Genomic DNA, 22500 nt, shown 5'->3' on the forward strand with positions numbered 1-22500 from the left:
TCTCTCTCTCTCTGTCTCTGTCTCTCTCTCTCTGTCTCTCTCTCTGTCTCTCTCTCTCTCTCTGTCTCTCTCTCTCTCTCTCTCTCTCTGTCTCTCTCTCTCTGTCTCTGTCTCTCTCTCTCTGTCTCTCTCTCTGTCTCTCTCTCTCTCTCTTCACAGAAAAAACGCTGCAAAATGAAGGGAGGAGAGAAAGTGGAGACTCTCAGACCCTCTGTCTCCGCGGCAACCATTGCGAACGGCGCGCCCCGCTGTAATGGCGTTCACGTCCCCCGCTTCCTCCCCTCAGGCGAGGGCGACACCTCCACGTGCTCCTCGCGAGACGGCGTGTCAGAGGGCAGCTCCGAGGGCTCCTCCACACTCTCCGATGAGTCAAACTGCTCCCCAAACTCATCTGCCAACGGCCTCTGTCACGACCAGCTCCCTGACTACCCCCCTCCCAAGACCAAGACGGAGAAGCGCTCCTTCAGACGCCGGCGTTCCAGGTTAACGGAGCAGCAGCACGGATGCTGTGGGGGGGAGGTGCTGCACGCGCCCGTTCCCGTGTCGACGGGCATCATGCCAACGCTGGAGGAGCTGATGAAGAGAAAGCAGGACCTGGGCGTGGGGACCTTTGGAGTGACAGCTGTCACAGGGCGTGTCTGATGTTAACCCCACCCCCCACACATACACTTATCACCAACCCCTGACAAACTAAAGACAGACTGTTTAAATCACTCTTCTTCTACCCCAAACACCCCACTGTTTCTCCTCTCCTCTCTCTCCCTCTCCTCCTCTCTCTTGTTACACTCACTGCTGTGTGCCGGAACGCTCTCGGACGGAGTGGCGCTCCGTCTCCATGGCAGCAGTAACCAGGCACCAGCTCCCCGTCTCTCTCCCGGCCCAAACGTGTCCTTGTTTCTGTGCCTTTATCTCTGTTATTGAATCTGAACCTTATCACACAGACCACTACTCACAGGACTGTCACACTGGCCCGAGGAGATGCTGAGGACAGATTCTGAAAGCGTGAATGAGATTTTTGTCTTTTTTTTTTTTGTGGATGTGTGAGAGCAGCTCAGCGGGGGTGGGGGGGCAGGATGTGCTGGGACTGCCTGCTCTCCACCCCCCCCCCCCCCCACCCCCCCACCCCCAGCCCAGAGGATCTGGACCAGAGACAGATCTGAACAGCAGGAATAAGCACTTTACACATCTCTCCCCCAACCCCCCCCCCACACACCATCAGTCTGTCTCTCTCTCTCTGCCTGTCTGTCTCTTATAATGTTCTGAGTCAGAGGTCATTTTCACTCCTCTTTTTAAATGTTTACAGATTTTGTCTCACCTCTCTCTCTCTCTCTCTCTTTTTCTCTCTCTCTCTCTCTGTGTGTGTGTGTGTGTGTGTGTGTGTGTGTGTCAGTATTAGTGTGTCAGTGCAGGGTCCCAGGGCTGGAAATCAGAGCATGTCCAGTGAACAGAACAGAATGAAGAACAGATCCAGTCCTTTCATCTTTCATGTTAGCGTCTCTCTTCTTCTGCGTCTTTTACACACACACACACACACACACACACACACACACACACACACACACATATTTTACATGGGGACTGTGCAGGGAACACTTTGCTGACGGCTTTATTTATATATTTATTTATTTAAATGTCTCTTTGACCTTGACTCTATGAGTTTAAGGTCATAAGTCAGACAGGGTGCATCAACTCCAACAATGTCCTTAATATTATAACAAAAATAATGATGATCATACACACACACACACACACACACAGAATGGTACAGTGGTGGGATGTTTCTGTTCCATACACACACACACACAGAGAGAGAGAATGGTACAGTGGTTTCTGTTACACACACACACACACACACACACACACACACAGAGAGAGAGAATGGTACAGTGGTTTCTGTTGCACACACACACACACACACACACACACACACACAGAGAGAGACAGCGAATGGCGAATGGTACAGTGGTTTCTGTTGCATTCTGTTAAATGTAGATTGTCTGAGTGTGTCTCTGAAGTTAATTGCGGCTGAGGGAAAAAGATGGATTTTTTTTTTCGGTTTCTCTGTGTCGTTTTGGGCCTGGATCTGTTCGGATAAGTTTGTAAATTTGTTGGAATTGCTGCTGTTTGATGAACTGGGACTCTGTTTACTGCAGTAAGTATTGTAAAGGTTTGTTTGACCTCTGACATATTTCTCCTATCTATTATAGATTATAGATGAAGTTTACACACTTTGCTAACAGCTGTGATCTAATTTTCCTCTGTTTCCAACCCATCACCCCAGCACACACACACACACTCACACACACACACACACACACACCCTTCAGCTCCATGTCCTGTGACCTGCTGCGGACTCTCTCTGTGCAGATGCTCTCCTCTGTAATGAGAGTATGGGCCAAGGCTGCTCTGGTTCTGCTCTCTCTCTCTCTCTATCTCTGTGACATGAGTTCTGTTCTGTGTGTGTCTGTAAACCAGACTGACTCCCAGGAACTGTTCAAATCACTTCTCCTCCACTCATTCACCTCCTCTCTCCCCTCTGACGGGAGGAGCAGGCTTTCTGTCAGACGACTGTGAAATCTGGTTTGGGTTTGAATAAAGGGAAGGATGCCGGGTCACTGTGGACCCGTGCTCTGACAGGTATTCCACATTCAGAGGGGATTTGCATTTTTCCTTAATCACGAACCCTTTTTTTTCTATCATGTGAATGTGACTGTATATGTGTGTGTGAATGTTCATGTGTGTTGGTGTCATTGTCTTTGACCAGTTTGTATGTTCAAAAAGAATATTTGAAATGAACTTTTCTTTTAACCCAGTGATTAGTCATGTGGTCACCGTCGTCATGCCGATGGCTCTCTGCGTGCACTTTTGAGTACTCCTCTGCCTTTTTTCTACACTGTCTTTTATGTTAAGTGCTTTTCTTTCCAGGCATTTCTCCCAGTATGGCGCCCCCCAATGGCCCCAGGCTGTGTGTGTAAGAAGGCCACTAGGGGGCGCCAAACACATACACAATGAGCTGCACAGTGTTTATGGAGTAACTGTAACTACAGAGATGTAGTGCCATTAGAAACTGTGAATTTCTAAATAAAAACACTTTGTTGTCTTTCAGTCATGTTTACTTGGACTTTTTCTTTTCTGCACATGGACTGATTCACTACATTCAGCATAAATATTCACTCACACTCTCAGCCGGTCAAAATGTGGAATGAAAGAAAAGCAATGGTTAAAAACCGAGCTTGGAGACATAATCCTAATCACATAACTGTAACTTCATAATCATAATGCCACAATCATGTCGTCATAATCATAATGTCACAATCATATGTCATAATCATGTCACAATCATATTGTCTTAATCATAATGCTAATCGTATCATCGTTATCATAATGCCAATCATATCATCATAATCATAATGCCAATCATATTGTCATAATCATAATGCTACTCATATCGTCATAATCATAATGCCAATCATATCGTCATAATCATAATGTCAAAATCATATCGACATAATCATAATGCCAATCATATCATCATAATCATAATATCACAATCATATCGTCATAATCATAATGCCAATCGTATCATCATAATCATAATGTCACAATCATATCATCATAATCATAATGTCACAATCATATTGTCATAATCATAATGCCAATCATATCATAATAATGTCAGTTATACTGTCAATCAAAATGCCAATCATATCGTCATAATCATAATGCCAATCATATCGTCATAATCATAATGTCACAAGATAGATAGATAGATAGATAGACAGATAGATAGATGGATAGATAGACAGATAGATAGAGAGATAGATAGATAGATCGATCGATCGACCGATAGATAGATACTTTATTGATCCCAAAGGACATTTATTATATTGTCACAAGCAAATAGTTCAAATTAAAAAGTTCAAATTAAATCAAAAGCAATACATATACACACTCTTGTACACTTCTTACAATTATATACCATCATTTGAGATTAGTGGAGTATGGTGTCTTTTTCTCCTGATTACCATGTGTTGTCCTGTTTACTACACTACACCCTGACATTTTCCACACACACACACACACACAATTTGAGGTTTCAGTCCCTTTAGCTTTGATGCTAAAGTGCAGCTTTATACACCAAGCAGTTCTCACAGATGCTCATCTCACACTGTGTCACTGCTTCAAATGCGTTTCACACAGGAAAAAACCTCTGCGTCCTATCATTCTGACTGTTCAGATTGACTCTCTGGGCAAAAAGGTCTTAGAACACACCCCAGTCACACACCCCGATCACGCACCCAGATCACACACCCCGATCACGCACCCAGATCACACACCCCGATCACACACCCAGATCACACACCCCAATCACACACCCCATCACACACCCCAATCACACACTCCAGTCACACACTCCAGTCACACACCCCGATCACACACCCCGATCACACACCCCGATCACACACCCCAGTCACACACCCAGATCACACACCCCAATCACACACCCCGATCACACACCCCGATCACATTCAAATATTGTATAAATCAACATTTTCAAAATGAAACAACTTTATTGACACAGGGTGACACTAACAGTTTCTCCATAAAACTCTCTAAAGAACACTGTCTCTCATTCAGGTACATGAAGCATTTTATGGACCATTACTGTAATAAAGCATAACATTTCAAATCTCTGTTCAGTAAAGATAACAGGGATACTTTAACTATGGGGGATTAAAGAAGAGATAACACATGACACTACATCCTCTCCTCCCCACATTCTGCTGGATTAAAGATTAAAGATTAAACCTCAGTGATCACACACACACACTGTGAACAGTGAGCAGTGAATTTGACTTCTGCATTTAATCCATCCAACACACCGGAAGTATATGAGACTGTATATTTATAAGACTGTATATTGTATATAAGACTTTGTTTGTAAGACTGTATATTTATAAGACTGTATATTATATATAAGACTGTATGTTTATAAGACTGCATATTCTATATAAGACTGTGTGTTTATAAGACTGTATATTATATATAGGACTGTATGTTTGTAAGACTGTATATTGTATGTAAGACTGTGTGTTTATAAGACTGTATATTTTATATAAGACTATGTTTATAAGACTGTATATTATATATAAGACTATGTTTGTAAGACTGTATATTGTATATAAGACTGTGTGTTTATAAGACTGTATATTGTATATAAGACTATGTTTATAAGACTGTATATTATATATAAGACTGTATGTTTGTAAGACTGTATATTGTATATAAGTCTGTTTGTTTGTGAAGACTGTATATTGTACATAGGACTGTATATTATATGTAAGACTGTATGGTTATAAGGCTGTATATTGTATATAGGACTGTATATTGTATATAGGACTGTATATTGTATATAAGTCTGTTTGTTTGTGAAGACTGTATATTGTACATAGGACTGTATATTATATGTAAGACTGTTTGTTTGTGAAGACTGTATATTGTACATAGGACTGTATATTATATGTAAGACTGTTTGTTTGTGAAGACTGTATATTGTATATAGGACTGTATATTATATGTAAGACTGTGTGGTTATAAGGCTGTATATTGTATATAGGACTGTATATTGTATATAGGACTGTATATTATATGTAAGACTGTGTGGTTATAAGGCTGTATATTGTATATAGGACTGTATATGGTATATAGGACTGTATACAGGACCGTCAGCGTTTGTGTAATGGATCAGAGTCTGGGCTGAGTTCTGTTTGAATCGTCCTGTGATGGTTAATTTATTTGATTCTATATGTTGTATGATTATATGATTGTAATTTGTAATTTTTATTTTTAAGTTGTTTTTAGAAGGAACTTGTGCCTCTGATGAGATGGATAAGTCCCATGAATGATTTCACATGTCAGTCGTCCGCACCTCGGCCTTTGTTTTCTCTCTCATTCAGCGGCCAGTTCTAAGACTGGTCTACAGTTCTCCACAGAGAGCCACACTAATGAATGTGTAATATATGTATTCAAAATTAGTCTGTGATGTAAAAACTGAGGGTAACGTCCATACAGTCATGAGATATATGTTTTACCACAGGAGCAGAAATAATATTTTTTTTCTCGTTTACGTCCAGTAATTTGAATGTTGCCCAGGTATGTGTGTTACCTAGAGACAACAGCGTGCTAACAGAGCTCTCCATATACTGTGTAGTTGGTTGCTACGGTGACTCAGTAAGGAAAAACAGCAGAGAAGAAAGAAAAGTCCTTTTAGATTAGTTCACCCGCCCCGCGCCTGTATGCCTGGTGTATTAATAGCTTAATAGGAACCACCCGCGAGAGCCACCGCGGCCACTAGAACACGGTATGTTTATTTATGAACGGAACACAGTGACGGCGACGAAAACGCATGACTAAAGAGTGTCAGTGGTGTAACAGCCTGAGTAAAGGTGTCAGGTCACACAGTCTCTAATAAAACATGAAAATCATGATAACCTTTTTTCATTTTTAAAATCACTGGTTCGAATTTTGTTGCTTGTTTATGTGGTAATGTCACTTTAAAATCTCATTCAGAATATACGCCCGGATCACTGGCTTTGCCCACGTTGGCTCGATGCTCTGGAGAAGTTGAGAAAAAACCCTGCTTTAGTCATATACTGATGAATAAAGTTCATTTAAATGAATTTAAATATTTAGATAAATAAAACTGATAGAAGTGTTTGCTCTGTTTTCGCCGGTACATCGTTACCTCAAGGTAATCAACATAAATGTTTCAGTTGCTTAATTTAAGTAATTGATATCATTTTAGGTTAGGAGAAAGTTCACACTCTGTCATTCGGACTTTGAGAAACTGATTCAGTCTTCCCTTCATTTCGCTTCGAACATCTGAATCCGTCTGACACTTTTACGTATCGTCATCACTTTTCCGGACCAACATATTAAAGCGCTTCGGTCTGACTTTTATTTTGACGCAGATGAGCTTCCGCAGGTTCACAGCCTTATACCCTGCCTTCCACAGGCTAGAAGCTCTGTCCGGACACTGAAAAGGTAATAATCTAGACATATAGAAATGCGTTAACTGTTTTACTGTGCATTGGTTAAACAGTCCAGGCACCCATGCGTCTGCGTGTCAAAGATTTGTTTTGTTTCTGTTTGTCACGTTTTAAACGTCTGCCTGGTTCAGAATGGACATGACAGGAGAACAGAACAGCGATCAGACAGGCCTCCCAATCAAACAGATATATCATGTCATCTAACGGGTCTGTCGTTCACCAGGCATGACAGTCAAACAGGTATACGAAACCTGTGTCATATTTTGCAGAGTAGCGAGTCAAGGTAGCGTCTGTCATTCGGAATCGAAGAAATTCAGGTGATCTGATTAGCCGTGTCATTCCTGCACTGTGTACGTCTTAACACCATATAATCTGATTGAGAAGGCGCATCAGAGGCGCACGGTAGTAATGGTCCCAGTGTTTTGGCAGGGCACGTCCTAACGGTTTTGAACGCTGGAAATGGGGCGAACAGAGGGAATAAAGAGTTTTAAAAATACACACGAATGATGTTCTATCCGATTCAGACGTCGTGGACTGATTTCGCGGTTTGGCCAAACTGGGTGGTATTGGTCGATGTGACCTGTTTTATCTAACGGACATGTCAGGTCGATTGTAAGATCTAGTTTAATCCTCGATTTGAGTGTTCAGTGATTTGATTTTAAAGATTTGCGAAATGTGGAGTTATAGAGCGTCGAGTAAATACATAGAATCTAAATATTATTTTAAAAATTAACATTCATGTAAATACAAACCTGAGGTCACAGCCCCCAACAGCCGCTCGATACTGTTAATGCCGCTGAGAGTGAGTTTGGCATAGAGGGTGGGCGGTGGCGGAGTTATTTTTGGGCCGGGGGGGGGGGGGGGGGGGGGGGGCTGTTGTATGGAGTTTAGTAAGGGTGATCAGTCGGTGTGTCTCTCTTTACTGGGCTTTTTACTCAGACGATAGTGCAGGTGAACAACAGAAATCCTGTAAATCTTTTTTTCCCATAGTGTTGGTCAGCAGAATGGGCATGCAGTGTCTTACTGTGTTTTTGTTGTGATTGATTCTGTTCTATTAGGATGGCTGAGCCTCCCCAGTCATGTGACTGCTTTGTGTCTTTGCCTCCTGGATCCAAAGAGGATCATGTGATATTTGGTAAGAATTCTGATCGCCCACGAGAGGAGGTGCAGGAGGTTGTTTACTACCCCGCCTCCTCCCATCCCTCTGGAGCTCAGGTGGAGGTAAGCAGATGGAGCCGTGTCTTTAACACACAGACAGGGCTGAACGGGTCTATGTCTGTCAGGTCTGGGCTTTTAACATCACCACACAGTTACTGCATTCTCATTTTCACAGTGTGCGATCATGAGCAGAGCTCCAGTGAAATGCATTTTTCAGAATGAGCAAAAGCCACCAAATGAATGTAATAATAATACTAATGCTTCTACTACTACTACTACAAGTTTATTTAGAGCCCATTATCACTATTTATAGTCTCAAAGGGCTTTACATGTCAACAGCAAAGTTAAGTCAAAATTATACTATCCTTTAAAAAAAAAAAATCCGTACATTTGAGAAAACAGATAAGTCCTAAGTTTAGTGTTAAAGGTATAGAGAGAGTTTGCCTCTCTAATTTCTGTAGGTAAACCATTCCAGAGGAAGGGAGAGCAGTAGGAAAAGGCTCGGTTGCCAGCGGACTTCTTTTTAACTCTTGAAATGACTTATAGTTCAGAATCTTGAGAGCGCAGGGTGCGAGGTGGGTTATAGGGTGTAATTAAGTCAGACAGGTAGGAAGGCGCAAGCCCATGTAAAATTTCATATGTTAATAAGCGGACCTTAAAATCTGCCCTTGCATGAATTGGGAGCCAGTGAAGGGAAGCCAGGACAGGTGTAATGTGGTCAAACGTCCTTGTTCTGGTCAGGATTCTGGCAGCAGCATTCTGGACCAGCTGAAGACTATTGGTACTAGAAGCAGGCAGGCCAGAATAAAGAACATTGCAGTAATCGAGGCGAGACGTGACAGATGCGTGAACAATGGTTTCTGCATCAGCCATACTTAGAAAGGGCCTAATTTTAGCGATATTATGGAGGTGACTGAAGGCAGTTTTAGATGTGTTTTTAATATGGGTGACTAGCAAGAGACTAGAGTCAAAAATCACACCAAAGTTTTTAGCTGTAGAGTTTTGAGAGATGATGTAGTTGTCAAAATTTAGGATAATATCACTAAAAAGATGCTTATGTGAAGGGGGACCAATGACCAGCATCTCAGTCTTGCCTGCGTTGAGCATCAGGAAATCTGAAGATGCATTAATGCAAAATTCAGACAAAGAGAAGGGTAACTGTTATACTGTGAGCTTGGCTGAGCTGAATTTACTTTAAAAAATGCAAGCAGTTTGTTGCTCAAATTAAATGTGTTGTAGAGAAAACTGATTTGAGTGAAAAGTGCCAAAGGGATTGGAAGTGATAACTGAAGTTCAGTAAAACAGAGATTGTTCTCATTTAAAATCTTTAAAAAACAATTCTCTCACCCAGTTTAACATCTTAAGTTACTCAACCATGAGTAATTTTGTTTTAAATTATTTTTAATACTCATTTAACTCAACTAAACAAACAAACAAACAAAAAAAACCCCACCATTTTGAAGAGGCAGTGACTAAGTCCAGAGTCATTTTGTGACATGCCTAGAACTGAATTCTACTTGCTTTTATCATCAACGGCTGACGTTAATTTTGGAAAGCTAATTGTTTAGTCACGTAAGATTTGCCAACTTCTCTTTTTCTATGATCAAATACTTCTCTGCTTTAATCTGTTCCAAAAGAAAAATATAAAAATATAATGTTCTCAAACTTGCCAAGTTTTAAAGTGTGGAAAGTGATGCACAGTGGATTTTTTAAAGGGAGTCAGTGAGAAGCTACAGGTTGCCTTGGTCCCGTCTGAAAACACAGGACTGAGGTCTGTTCAGCGTCCGTTCCCCACCCTGGGTGAAGTCTGACTGTTTCCCCTGCTCTCCCTTCACAGTGTACATACATCTCTATCCCCCAAGTGGAACACACGCATGCCGTGGTTCTGAGTCGACCCGCTTGGCTGTGGGGGGCAGAGATGGGAGCCAATGAGCACGGAGTCTGTATTGGAAATGAGGCGGTTTGGACCCGAGAGCCTGTCAGCCCGGGCGAGGCCCTGCTGGGGATGGATTTGGTCCGGTGAGTGCGGTTCCGTTCAGTACCATCTGAGACTTAACTCTGAATCAGAGTCTCTCTGGATTAGAGTGTGTAGTTGTCATTTACGTTGACTGATTTACCAGACTAGTAAATAAATAAACCGAAATGACAAAGTCCACTCCCCTCGGCTCAGGACTCAGTTTACATAGGACAGGACATTAACAGTGAGTTTGAATAACTCATCTTAATTTCATTTATAAAATCGGACAGAAATGATAGTGAATGCAGATATGATTAAATCAGTGTAATATGGTAAATGAGGGAGCAGACTGTCTTGCGGTGGATTAGGTGCACTGACTGGATCTTTGATTTGGAACCTTCCTCTTCTGAGACTGATCCACATGTTACTGTTGTTACATTCTTCACGTTACACCCCACATGTTATGTTATTCTCAGTGTGGACACAGACCAGGCCCAGATCTACCAGAAATGGTGCCGGGTGAGCACCCAAGGGCACCAAACACTAGGGGGCACCAATGCATCTGAACTTAATGTATATATATTTATTAAAAAAAAGAAGACATCAACTATATCAGGTTATTTTTAATGCAGAAGATTGTTTGAAGCCATCAGTATGTTGGTTATCAAAGTCGTATCCCTGTTTACCGGTACGGTTGTTTTGATAATATTATAACAGAACGAAGGGCCCTGCTATGGGGGCTATGCCATAAGGCGTGAAAATCGTTGATTTTGTTAGTTACACTACAAAACACGAACCAAACTGTCACCACCTAAATCTCAACATGAAAAGACACCAACTTAGCTGGTCAGCAAAAAGAAAACAGATCTGTGTCTGCTGATTGTTAGTAAGCTTGTCCTGTTTGTAGTGGTTTGGCATATTTATATACTGTAGACCTATGTAAATCTATGGTGTTGCTATAGTATTATATGGTAGCGTTAGAGCGTTATGGTAGCTTGGCTGAAGATTTAATGAAGCATTAGATATGATAAATACTGTGCATTCAAAAGCATTTTATGAACTGTCAGGGAGTTAACTGCCTGAGACAGTGTTAACACACTGGTTATGGTGGTTTTGGGGTGTGTGTCGTGCTGTAGTTTGGGGAGGTGGGGGGTCAGTACTGACAGACTGGTGATGGTTTTGGGGTGTGTGTCATGCTGTAGTTTGGGGAGGTGGGGGGTCTGTACTGACAGACTGGTGATGGTTTTGGGGTGTGTGTCATGCTGTAGTTTGGGGAGGTGGGGGGTCTGTACTGACAGACTGGTGATGGTTTTGGGGTGTGTGTCGTGCTGTAGTTTGGGGAGGTGGGGGGTCTGTACTGACAGACTGGTGATGGTTTTGGGGTGTGTGTCGTGCTGTAGTTTGGGGAGGTGGGGGGTCAGTACTGACAGACTGGTGATGGTTTTGGGGTGTGTGTCGTGCTGTAGTTTGGGGAGGTGGGGGGTCTGTACTGACAGACTGGTGATGGTTTTGGGGTGTGTGTCGTGCTGTAGTTTGGGGAGGTGGGGGGTCTGTACTGACAGACTGGTGATGGTTTTGGGGTGTGTGTCATGCTGTAGTTTGGGGAGGTGGGGGGTCAGTACTGACAGACTGGTGATGGTTTTGGGGTGTGTGTCATGCTGTAGTTTGGGGAGGTGGGGGGTCAGTACTGACAGACTGGTGATGGTTTTGGGGTGTGTGTCGTGCTGTAGTTTGGGGCTGGAGAGGGGGGACAGTGCATGGACTGCCCTGAACGTCATTACGGAGCTGCTCCAGCAGCATGGACAGGGAGGGGCCTGCAGGGAGGACCCTGAACCCTTCAGTTACCACAACACCTTCCTGCTGGTGGACCGGAGAGAGGCCTGGGTTCTGGAGACGGCCGGGAAACTGTGGGCGGCCCAGAAAATCACGGGTGAGTGAGACAACATGACCTCTGCTCTGTGTGACGTGGCCGTAATGTTATGATTTGTGTATTAGGGTTTTATATATATATATACACACACACAACACATCTAAGTGTGTGTGTGTGTGATTTGTGCGCTAGTGTTTGCTATATATATTTATATAAATAAAGTACAAAGCACAAATAGTGGGTTTTCTCAAATATTTGTTTCGTACAAATATTTTAAAAATTATTTGTTTTCGGGAAGAAAAAAAACATGTCAAATAGCTGGTGTTCATCAGAAACGACTGAGTATTAGGGGTGGTTGTAGGAGGTGAATTGGGCTGAGTATTAGTGGTGGTTGTAGGAGGTGAATTGGGCTGAGTATTAGAGGTGGTTGTAGGAGGTGAATTGGGCTGAGTATTAGGGGTGGTTGTAGGAGGTGATTGGGCTGAGTATTAGGGGTGGTTGTAGGAGGTGAATTGGACTGAGTATTAGAGGTGGTTGTAGGAGGTGAATTGGGCTGAGTATTAGAGGTGGTTGTAGGAGGTGAATTTGGCTGAGTATTAGAGGTGGTTGTAGGAGGTGAATTGGGCTGAGTATTAGTGGTGGTTGTGGGAGGTGAATTGGGCTGAGTATTAGAGGTGGTTGTAGGAGGTGAATTGGACTGAGTATTAGAGGTGGTTGTAGGAGGTGAATTGGACTGACTATTAGGGGTGGTTGTAGGAGGTGAATTGGACTGAGTGTTAGAGGTGGTTGTAGGAGGTGAATTGGGCTGAGTATTAGGGGTGGTTGTAGGAGGTGATTGGGCTGAGTATTAGGGGTGGTTGTAGGAGGTGAATTGGACTGAGTATTAGAGGTGGTTGTAGGAGGTGAATTGGGCTGAGTATTAGAGGTGGTTGTAGGAGGTGAATTTGGCTGAGTATTAGAGGTGGTTGTAGGAGGTGAATTGGGCTGAGTATTAGTGGTGGTTGTGGGAGGTGAATTGGGCTGAGTATTAGAGGTGGTTGTAGGAGGTGAATTGGACTGAGTATTAGAGGTGGTTGTAGGAGGTGAATTGGACTGACTATTAGGGGTGGTTGTAGGAGGTGAATTGGACTGAGTGTTAGAGGTGGTTGTAGGAGGTGAATTGGGCTGAGTATTAGTGGTGGTTGTAGGAGGTGAATTGGGCTGAGTATTAGAGGTGGTTGTAGGAGGTGAATTGGGCTGAGTATTAGAGGTGGTTGTAGGAGGTGACTTGGGCTGAGTATTAGTGGTGGTTGTAGGAGGTGAATTGGGCTGAGTATTAGAGGTGGTTGTAGGAGGTGACTTGGGCTGAGTATTAGTGGTGGTTGTAGGAGGTGAATTGGGCTGAGTATTAGAGGTGGTTGTAGGAGGTGAATTGGGCTGAGTATTAGTGGTGGTTGTAGGAGGTGAATTGGGCTGAGTATTAGTGTAGGTTGTAGGAGGTGAATTGGACTGAGTATTAGGGGTGGTTGTAGGAGGTGAATTAGGCTGAGTATTAGTGGTGGTTGTAGGAGGTGAATTGGGCTGAGTATTAGAGGTGGTTGTAGGAGGTGAATTGGGCTGAGTATTAGAGGTGGTTGTAGGAGGTGAATTAGGCTGAGTATTAGGGGTGGTTGTAGGAGGTGAATTGGGCTGAGTATTAGAGGTGGTTGTAGGAGGTGAATTGGGCTGAGTATTAGTGGTGGTTGTAGGAGGTGAATTGGGCTGAGTATTAGGGGTGGTTGTAGGAGGTGAATTGGGCTGAGTATTAGAGGTGGTTGTAGGAGGTGAATTGGGCTGAGTATTAGAGGTGGTTGTAGGAGGTGAATTGGACTGAGTGTTAGAGGTGGTTGTAGGAGGTGAATGGAAGTGGGTGCTGTTGTTGAGGGAGCTCTCTGTGTGTGTCTGGCGTGTGCAGAGGGAGTGAAGAACATCTCTAATCAGCTGACGATAGGCGCGGACATCTCTGCCGAGCACCCGGAGCTGCGCAGCGTGGCCCAGGCCCGGGGCTGGTGGAGCGGAGAGGGGGAGTTCAGCTTCACCGCCGCCCTCAGTCCTGACCAGCCCCCCGCCCGCATGGAACTGGCCAAGCAGCGCTACAGGGGGGGCACCGCCCTGCTCCGCCAGCACGACGGTGAGTTTGGTCTGAACTCTCACGTCACCTGAGCACTGCAGCAGGTGAACAGGTTTTAACTGCATCTATATACAGATTACGGGAGGTAATATGAAGGCAGCGGTTAAAGATTCTGTTGATACAGACATCATAATAAAAGAGAAATTTATTACTATGTTATCTCATCACTTGGACCTCAGATCAGCGTGGTGTATGTGGAAGAGAGAGTCTTACACACCTGAGAAGATTCTGTATAAAACTCATATTTGTAATGCAGTGTAATTTGAAGTATCTTCTGCAAATATACATATTTGGACAGAAAGAGCAGGCAAATCTCATTTCTGTTTGAAAGAAAGTCAAGTGTTGTGGAGATATTTCACACAGCTGTCTCCCAAACCTGGCTAACACGCACACGCACATGCACACGCACACGCACACGCACACGCACACACACACACACACACGCACACACACACACCTGTAAAACAACTGGTGAATATTTCCAAAAGAAATATAATTCTTCCTACCACATAGTGATGCCAGTACATCCACTGATGTGAAAAAAGGAAAGGTACTCTGAATGACCACTAGAGGGCGTCTTCACCATGTCATCTGACTGCAGTAGCAGGATGCCACTCTTAAGACTAAGAGACTGAATGAGTCAGTATGTTCAGTCCTGTGTGGTCAGATACACTGTCTCTGCTCCTGTCACTGATGTGTGTGTGACTGTTGGTCTGTTCAGTCCTGTGTGGTCAGATACACTGTCTCTGCTCCTGTCACTGATGTGTGTGTGGCTGTTGGTCTGTTCAGTCCTGTGTGGTCAGATACACTGTCTCTGCTCCTGTCACTGATGTGTGTGTGACTGTTGGTCTGTTCAGTCCTGTGTGGTCAGATACACTGTCTCTGCTCCTGTCACTGATGTGTGTGTGACTGTTGGTCTGTTCAGTCCTGTGTGGTCAGATACACTGTCTCTGCTCCTGTCACTGATGTGTGTGTGTGGCTGTTGGGCTTTTCAGTCCTGTGTGGTCAGATACACTGTCTCTGCTCCTGTCACTGATGTGTGTGTGTGGGCTTTTCAGGCTCTGTGACAGCAGAGGTGATGATGGGCATCTTGAGGGACAAGGACAGTGGGATCTGCATGGATTCCGGAGGTTTCCGCACCACGGGCAGCATGGTGTCCATTCTCCCGCGAGACCCCACTCGGCCCTGTGTACACTTCTTCACTGCCACCCCGGACCCCTCCAGGTGGGCGTGGCTCTCACAGACAGGCCTCAGTCCCTGGTTTTACAGAAGCACTCAGACCTTACAGAGAGGCTCTGGGTCACAGAAACATGGCTGATGGTCACATAGCAGCCAGTTTAGATATTCAGATATATGTATTAGTCGAAGATATTGACTGAGCTTCAACAGGACTTATTGATTTGTTTAAACATGTATTAAAATTAGATGGTGAAATATCTGTGTGTCACAAGGAAATGACACCAGTCTAGCCATTTTTTCCTGGATGTTTTTCTGATGCAAAAACTAATAACAGTCTTTACACACACAGATATAATGACAGTCTTTACACACACACAGATATAATGACAGTCTTTACACACACAGATATAATGACAGTCTTTACACACACAGATATAATGACAGTCTTTACACACACACAGATATAATGACAGTCTTTACACACACAGATATAATGACAGTCTTTACACACAGATATAATGACAGTCTGTACACACACAGATATAATGACAGTCTTTACACACACAAAGATATAATGACAATCTGTACACACACAGATATAATGACAGTCTTTACACACACAGATATAATGACAGTCTTTACACACACAGATATAATGACAGTCTTTACACACACAGATGTAATGACAGTCTTTACACACACACAGATGTAATGACAGTCTTTACACACACAGATATAATGACAGTCTTTACACACACACAGATATAATTACAGTCTTTACACACACAGATATAATGACAGTCTTTACACACACAGATATAATGACAGTCTTTACACACACAGATATAATGACAGTCTTTACACACACAGATATAATGACAGTCTTTACACACACAGATATAATGACAGTCTTTACACACACACAGATATAATGACAGTCTTTACACACACAGATATAATGAGTCTTTACACACACACAGATATAATGACAGTCTTTACACACACAGATATAATGACAGTCTTTACACACACACAGATATAATGACAGTCTTTACACACACAGATATAATCACAGTCTTTACATACACATATATAATGACAGTCTTTACACACACAGATATAATGACAGTCTTTACACACACACAGATATAATGACAGTCTTTACACACACAGATATAATGAGTCTTTACACACACACAGATATAATGACAGTCTTTACACACACACAGATATAATGACAGTCTGTACAGACAGATATAATGACAGTCTTTACACACACACAGATATAATGACAGTCTTTACACACACACAGATATAATGACAGTCTTTACACACACACAGATATAATGACAGTCTTTACACACACAGATATAACGACAGTCTTTACACACACAGATATAATGACAGTCTTTACACACACAGATATAATGACAGTCTTTACATATGGCCGAACCCTGAGCCCTGGCTCTTCTGTTTCCACAGGTCTGTCTTCAAACCTTTCATTTTTTCGGAGTGCGTGAGTCCAGTCGCCATGGTAATATCCCCACAGTATGGTCCTGATGATCCGGTGCGGAAGCAGCCACGGTTCCAGCACAAAGTGGATCGGCAGCATGATCTGTACCGAGCACACCAGGCCGCGGTGAAGAGCATGGAGTCGGACCCGGTGAGTCTAATGCACAGGAGGTGGATGACTTTCCTTTCTTTGAATCAAATGTAACAGCAGAGCTGTGTATAGAGCAGTTACGTGGAAGTCACATTATTATTCCTCTGGAATCTTTTAGGAAACAGGCATTTGATCACGGCTTTCTTTTCTCTCCACTTGGGATGTTGTGCAGGCTGGTGTGAAAGAGTGTTGTAAAAAAACTTTAAAACTTTATCCCCCTCTGTGTGCTGCAGTAAAACATTCTCAGTGACCACATTTCCTCCACCTGTTGCATATGCTCTGCATGGTGTGTGTGTGTGTGTGTGTGTCTCAGGATGTGGGAGCCTCTCTCCAGGAGATCATGAGGTATCTGGAGTCTCAGTGTCTTCAGGACATTGAGGCAATGCTGAGAGGAGACCTGCAGGGACAGGAACTTGGAGACCTGTTCTTTGACTGTGTAGACACAGAGCTGAAGTTCTACCAGTGAGCTAGATTAGGTAACAGAGCCATTCATATCCCTTTCCCCCAATGCATTCGTCTTAAATTGCATCAGTAGCACACACAGAGCACATGCTGGCCTCTTAGCGCCCAGTTTCATGTGACACAGAATCTTCCCAAGGCCAGATACGTGACATAAGTGTTCACACGTTTTAAATATTCTGATTTATCCTGTTTAAGAACAGTTAATGATTTTCACACAACACTCTGGAACAAATTCTGTGAATGTGACATAACATGTGATCTGGAATAGAGGACAGAATGTTACTCCCACAGCAGTCGAGTGTTTGTCCCTGAGGTCCGGAGAAACATCTCCTCAGTGTTGTTTCTGGAGGTTTGATCAGACGTACCACTCCCACATGCTTCCCGGTGTCTCCCTGCTGTGTTTCAGGGCACCTGTGATGAGCGCTAGCACTTGCTGACCTGCTGGAGGGGAGCCGGCCCGTGTGTTGGATCTGTCCCGTCTCTCCGAGGTCCCGGTCACCACGCAGCACATGTCCTGCCCATGCAACACTAACTGTAACTGTGTAAACTAGATGTCTTATCTGAATGAGAATGGAGCACCATAATCATGTGTAATTGTTGCACAAGGTCGTACCTGCACCATCCCGATGAGTATGTGATAGAGAACTGAAGCTGTGAACATACTGTGTGTATCGCCGTGTGAGAACATTAGTGAAACATTCTAAGCATTCCTGTAAGTGCATGGGGGCCCAGCTGCCTGGCTGGCTCCCGATAGACTAAGTCAATAAAAGTATAAACAGCCTAGAATTGTGTGTTAACTTTGTGTCTGCGTGTCGGGTGCTTGCTGAAATGTAAAGCTGAACTGGTAGCTTTTGTGATCCATAAAAGATTGACCATGTCACTGAGTCCTCAACAATAGTCTATCACCACTGCTTGATGCTTTGAACTTCTCCTGACTAAACTGAACTGACGGACTGATGAAAAAGGGACACGTTAATAAGTTTAGAATGAATTTTGATTCATTGTGAGCATGCACTGGCAACAGCGCTGCACAAAAAACGTGACGTGATGCGTGTAACTCACACTAGGCAGAATAAAAGTCGTATTGTTTCGTTTAAAAACCGACAATAAAGTTCTGTGATACTTTGGTTTGTGAGACGTGATAAAAACCTGTTTAAGAAAGAAATCAGACATATGTTGAATATCTTAATTCGGGCTGAGGAGCTGACCGCAGTACTTTCCCCCCCTCAATCATTCAAGAGTCGCCACTTTCTTTATCTTGGTTTAGAGCAGCGAAGGGCTAGGTTACCCTCAACATGCAGTGCAACATGATCAGAAATCAAAGACGTTACTTCGTAGCTCCTCCTCAGTTCTGGTGAAAGTTCGATGATCTTTTGATGAAAAATTACACGTGTATTTCATAAAAATAAACAAAAATCATTTAATCCACTGACCTTATAAAGCACTTTATCCACACATAGCCTTTGGGCTAATCATTGACATTTGCAGCTGAGACGCATTAATTTAAGCTTATTAGCTAATGCTCTTTGTGAGTCTCTGCTGACAAAACGTTTCCGAATTTACTAAACGTAAATGGAAATAGAATACTCTGTCTAGATATCAGGACCTGCAGATCGCGTCGCTTTGCTTTGACTTTTATTTTAAAAATTACTTCTTTCGGCGGACATTTTGGAAATTCCTTGTTGTGGCACGACTCACAGAACTATGGCGGAGGAGTTGGATGTCATTGACATCGAGGGAGACGAGTTTGATGATAATGGGAGGTATGTACGTCTAACGGGTATGTCATTACGTGCTATGAATGTCTGTTGATAGGCTACTTCAAGTTAAGTATTCAAATGGCACGTTAAACACAGTAGTAACACCCGTATAGCTCACCGAGACAGAGCACCCAACTGCATCACGAAACGATTTCGCTATCCTGTTCTTAACTGTGTTGTTTTTCTGTGATGTATTTAGAAAAAGCATCTGTCCTTGAGACAAAACAGGCTTAGGCTAAATTTCTGTTCTTTGTACCAGTATTTGCAAGGTCTTCCGAATTGCCCAGTTAATTGGAAGCCGCTTGATATTTCTCTGCTTTTCACGTGCTGATAATACGGTCCATCAAACTTGGATTGACACACCTACTGTCTCCTCTTGATCGGAAAATCAGAACCTGTGTTTATTTTATGAAATATCCCGGTTTATAGCGTTCGGTTTTCTGTCCAGTTTGCTTTCGGGGTATCCGTTCAGACTCAGCACCGTATCACAGTGCGGCTGAATGGACATGTATTTGGGAGAGTTCAGAGTGTTATGTTTTCATATTCCAGCGATTTTGACGGCGGAGGAACTCTGCAGGATCAGTATTTAGAGTCGGCATGGAAGCCCGACAGCGCGGCACTAGTAAGTCCACGCACATTCTTCTACTGGCTTTAGATGTTACGTTAGCATATTGTGGTCAGTGAGGATCCGACTAATAGCCAAACCCGTGTTTTGTTCCGTTCTGTTCTCTCGTGTGTTCTGGACTCTTATGCTGCTCTGAGTAAATGAAATATTCCACTGCTTTCCCCGTCAGCCCTGGACCCTGGACAGCTCCATCAGTGAGGAGAACAGAGAGGCCATAGAGAACATGCTTCTGGAGGAACAGTATCCTTCATATATAACCCTGTCATCTGTGACATATATGACCCTGTCATCTGTAACATTTCAGATGTGTCTGAATCATTAATATTGTTCATAAACTGTGAAGATGCTTTCTTAGCCATGTTCAGGTATTATTTTGCGGGTAAGACGGTGCCGAAGGTGGCGTGGACGACTGATTCACCAAAAGTGAAAAAGTGAGCAGAGCTGCACTTCTCTCTTTTATGCTGTTTGTGTAAACACTGATATCTGTTATAAGATGTAGAAGGTGTGAGTTTTATGCTGTTTGTGTGAAAGCAGATATCTGTTATAAGATGTAGAAGGTGTGAGTTTTTTTGAACACGCAGTGTTTCCAGAGATTCATAGACTTGTGTCTGAAAGCCCCTGGCACCTCCCACAGTATTGTTTAACCTTCCCCAGGTCAGCAGTGAGGAGCACAGGCGCTCCCGCCCGCTGGAGTCAGGAGGAGAGGGAGCTCTTTGAGACAGGACTGGTACACGCTGCCGTTCGTTTGGACCTCAGACATTAAAGTCATTTAAAATCGTTGATATTTGCCTTTGTGTGGTGGCTCAGGTTTGTTTGTTTTCAGGCTCAGTTTGGGCGGCGCTGGACAAAGATCTGCCGACTGATTGGTACCAGAACCGTGCTTCAGGTGAAGACATACGCCAGGCAGTACTTTAAGAACAAGGTAAAACTCTCTTTCAGACAGGACCGTCTGTAGGATTATACACTGACACAGCTCATTCTCATTAATATCATGGAAAACATTAGGCGAAATTCTGTGGTTTGTTTTTTGGGTACGTCTGTTGTTCAGGCCAAAGTTGAGGGGCGTGCTGTGGTCCTGTCAGCGGAGTCCCAGAGCGACCCGGTCCAGTCGCTCGGTCCTGTCCGGTCACACCTCCCGGCGCTGACTAACGCCGTGCGGATCGAGCAGCTGTCGGACGACGAGGACGTTGACATCACGGACGACCTGAGCGATGAGGGAGTCCAGACAGGGAGTCAGGAGGAGCAGGAGGGGGAACAGAGGGAGTCAGAGGAGCCAGACAGTCAGGGAGAACCCAGCCTGAGCGGTACTCCCCCCGCAGACACACTCACAGACGGAGGAGACCCTGGCCCCGTCGGACCCGCGGACTCGGACAGAACAGGGCTCTGCGGTGAGCAGGCTGACCCTGGACCGGCAGAGAGGAGTGAAACCCAGACGTCTCCTCCAGCCAGTCCTGACACACACCCCCCGTCTGCAGACGCCAACGGCACCCTGGGTAAGGGTACATCACTGTATCTGACTGCTCTCTTCCCCCCAAAAACATAAATCACTCCTCTGTCTGTTCCTCTCATAGGCAGGGTGCTTATTTTAGTTTTTGGTGTTTTCTGTTTTTTTTATATTACTGTTTGTGTATATGTGTACGTCTGTTTGTGAATGCTCCTGTACTTACACCTGTACCTGTGTTTGTGTTCTAGTACTTACTTTACAAACTCTGTAAGGATGAGGAAAATCAACTTCTGCATTTTTCTGACTCTTAGAAAAGGAAGCCGTGGGGGAGGAGTCTGAGGAAGAGCAAGAGGAAGGGGCGGAACTAAAGGCCCCTGAACAGGAAGTGACACTTGACATGAGTGTTATCACCGAGGAGGAGAAACAGGCTATCCCAGAATTCTTTGAGGGTCGTCCGTCTAAAACCCCAGAGAGATATGTGAAAATCCGTAACTACATTCTGGACCAGTGGTGAGAAGGGACACTGCTGTATTTTGGTTGGCTGCAGAAGTTTTGTTCCATGTTGAAATAGAAGGATTTAGTGTTGAGGGTGTTAAGTCTCTTATTGTTTTACTAGCTGTGAGGGAAGACATCACGGCTGAGGCCTGAGTCCAGGGGCTGACGCTGATTTTGGTTTCATGTCTTATTTCTGTCTTTCATTTGTCTCTCTGGTGGAAACAAAAATCCTTTATTGAGCAAAGATTCATTATTGGACAAACTTTTGTAAGATGACTGAAGACTTCTTATGAACTGAATCTATGTTTTCAACAGTGTTTTTGTGTGTGTGTGTGTGTGTGTGTGTGTGAGACAGGTTGAGGACTAAACCCAGGTACTTGAATAAGACGTCAGTGCGTCCAGGTTTAAAGAACTGCGGAGATGTCAACTGCATTGGCAGAATACACACTTACCTGGAGCTCATAGGAGCCATCAACTTCAACTGTGGTAATTAATGCCTCATTCCTCCGAGCCGTAAAATAAATGAATCTCTCTTAAATGAGAAAGTGATTAGTAATTAGAAGCTAATTTCAGAGAAGAAATGAGCGAAGTTAAAATGACATGTACACAGGTGAAGAGTTGGCATGTTGAGAATCAGTGTGTGTCAGTCTTACTGCATGCTGCTGGTGATGACCCCTCCCCTTCCTCTC

At 43.7% G+C, this 22500-nt stretch overlaps 3 protein-coding genes across 6 annotated transcripts in view; all 3 read left to right on the plus strand.

The window, feature by feature from the left end:
• The window catches only part of suco (SUN domain containing ossification factor), a 72910-nt gene extending 71855 nt beyond the window's left edge, over positions 1-1055 (plus strand). For all 3 annotated transcript variants that reach the window (XM_030771295.1, XM_030771296.1, XM_030771297.1), the window contains exon 23: positions 160-1055. In XM_030771295.1, coding sequence (XP_030627155.1) covers positions 160-642 — 483 coding nt within the window. In that variant the 3' untranslated portion in view covers positions 643-1055. The remainder of the gene's footprint in view (positions 1-159) is intronic.
• A 5919-nt stretch (positions 1056-6974) lies between these two features.
• Positions 6975-18264, plus strand: scrn2 (secernin 2). 2 transcript variants are annotated; one of them, XM_030771931.1, is made up of 9 exons: positions 6975-7044; positions 8108-8270; positions 10045-10226; positions 11895-12094; positions 13968-14183; positions 15242-15407; positions 16845-17025; positions 17339-17501; positions 17894-18264. In XM_030771931.1, the coding sequence occupies exons 2-8, from the start codon at positions 8109-8111 to the stop codon at positions 17489-17491; spliced, it is 1260 nt and encodes a 419-aa protein (XP_030627791.1). In that variant the 5' UTR covers positions 6975-7044; position 8108; the 3' UTR covers positions 17492-17501; positions 17894-18264. The 2 variants fall into 2 exon arrangements, with proteins under 2 accessions (XP_030627791.1, XP_030627793.1); XM_030771933.1 differs by lacking the exon at positions 6975-7044 and having other exon boundaries at positions 8119-8184.
• A 927-nt stretch (positions 18265-19191) lies between these two features.
• mysm1 (Myb-like, SWIRM and MPN domains 1) overlaps positions 19192-22500 on the plus strand; it is an 8031-nt gene continuing 4722 nt past the window's right edge. The window contains exons 1-9 of the mRNA XM_030771680.1: positions 19192-19250; positions 19797-19869; positions 20042-20112; positions 20238-20303; positions 20527-20599; positions 20696-20794; positions 20921-21365; positions 21628-21826; positions 22167-22297. Coding sequence (XP_030627540.1) covers positions 19192-19250; positions 19797-19869; positions 20042-20112; positions 20238-20303; positions 20527-20599; positions 20696-20794; positions 20921-21365; positions 21628-21826; positions 22167-22297 — 1216 coding nt within the window. The remainder of the gene's footprint in view (positions 19251-19796; positions 19870-20041; positions 20113-20237; positions 20304-20526; positions 20600-20695; positions 20795-20920; positions 21366-21627; positions 21827-22166; positions 22298-22500) is intronic.

This window comes from Chanos chanos, chromosome 4 (genome assembly GCF_902362185.1).
Source record: "Chanos chanos chromosome 4, fChaCha1.1, whole genome shotgun sequence".
NCBI lineage: Eukaryota > Metazoa > Chordata > Actinopteri > Gonorynchiformes > Chanidae > Chanos > Chanos chanos.

Excerpts from the sequence above, each read along its gene's own strand:
- scrn2 (XM_030771931.1), top strand. The coding sequence starts at position 8,109 with ATGGCTGAGCCTCCCCAGTCATGTGACTGCTTTGTGTCTTTGCCTCCT. Across the intron at positions 10,227-11,894 it reads CTGGGGATGGATTTGGTCCG|TTTGGGGCTGGAGAGGGGGG; the intron begins GTGAGTGCGGTT and ends GTCGTGCTGTAG. Across the intron at positions 12,095-13,967 it reads GGCGGCCCAGAAAATCACGG|AGGGAGTGAAGAACATCTCT; the intron begins GTGAGTGAGACA and ends TGGCGTGTGCAG.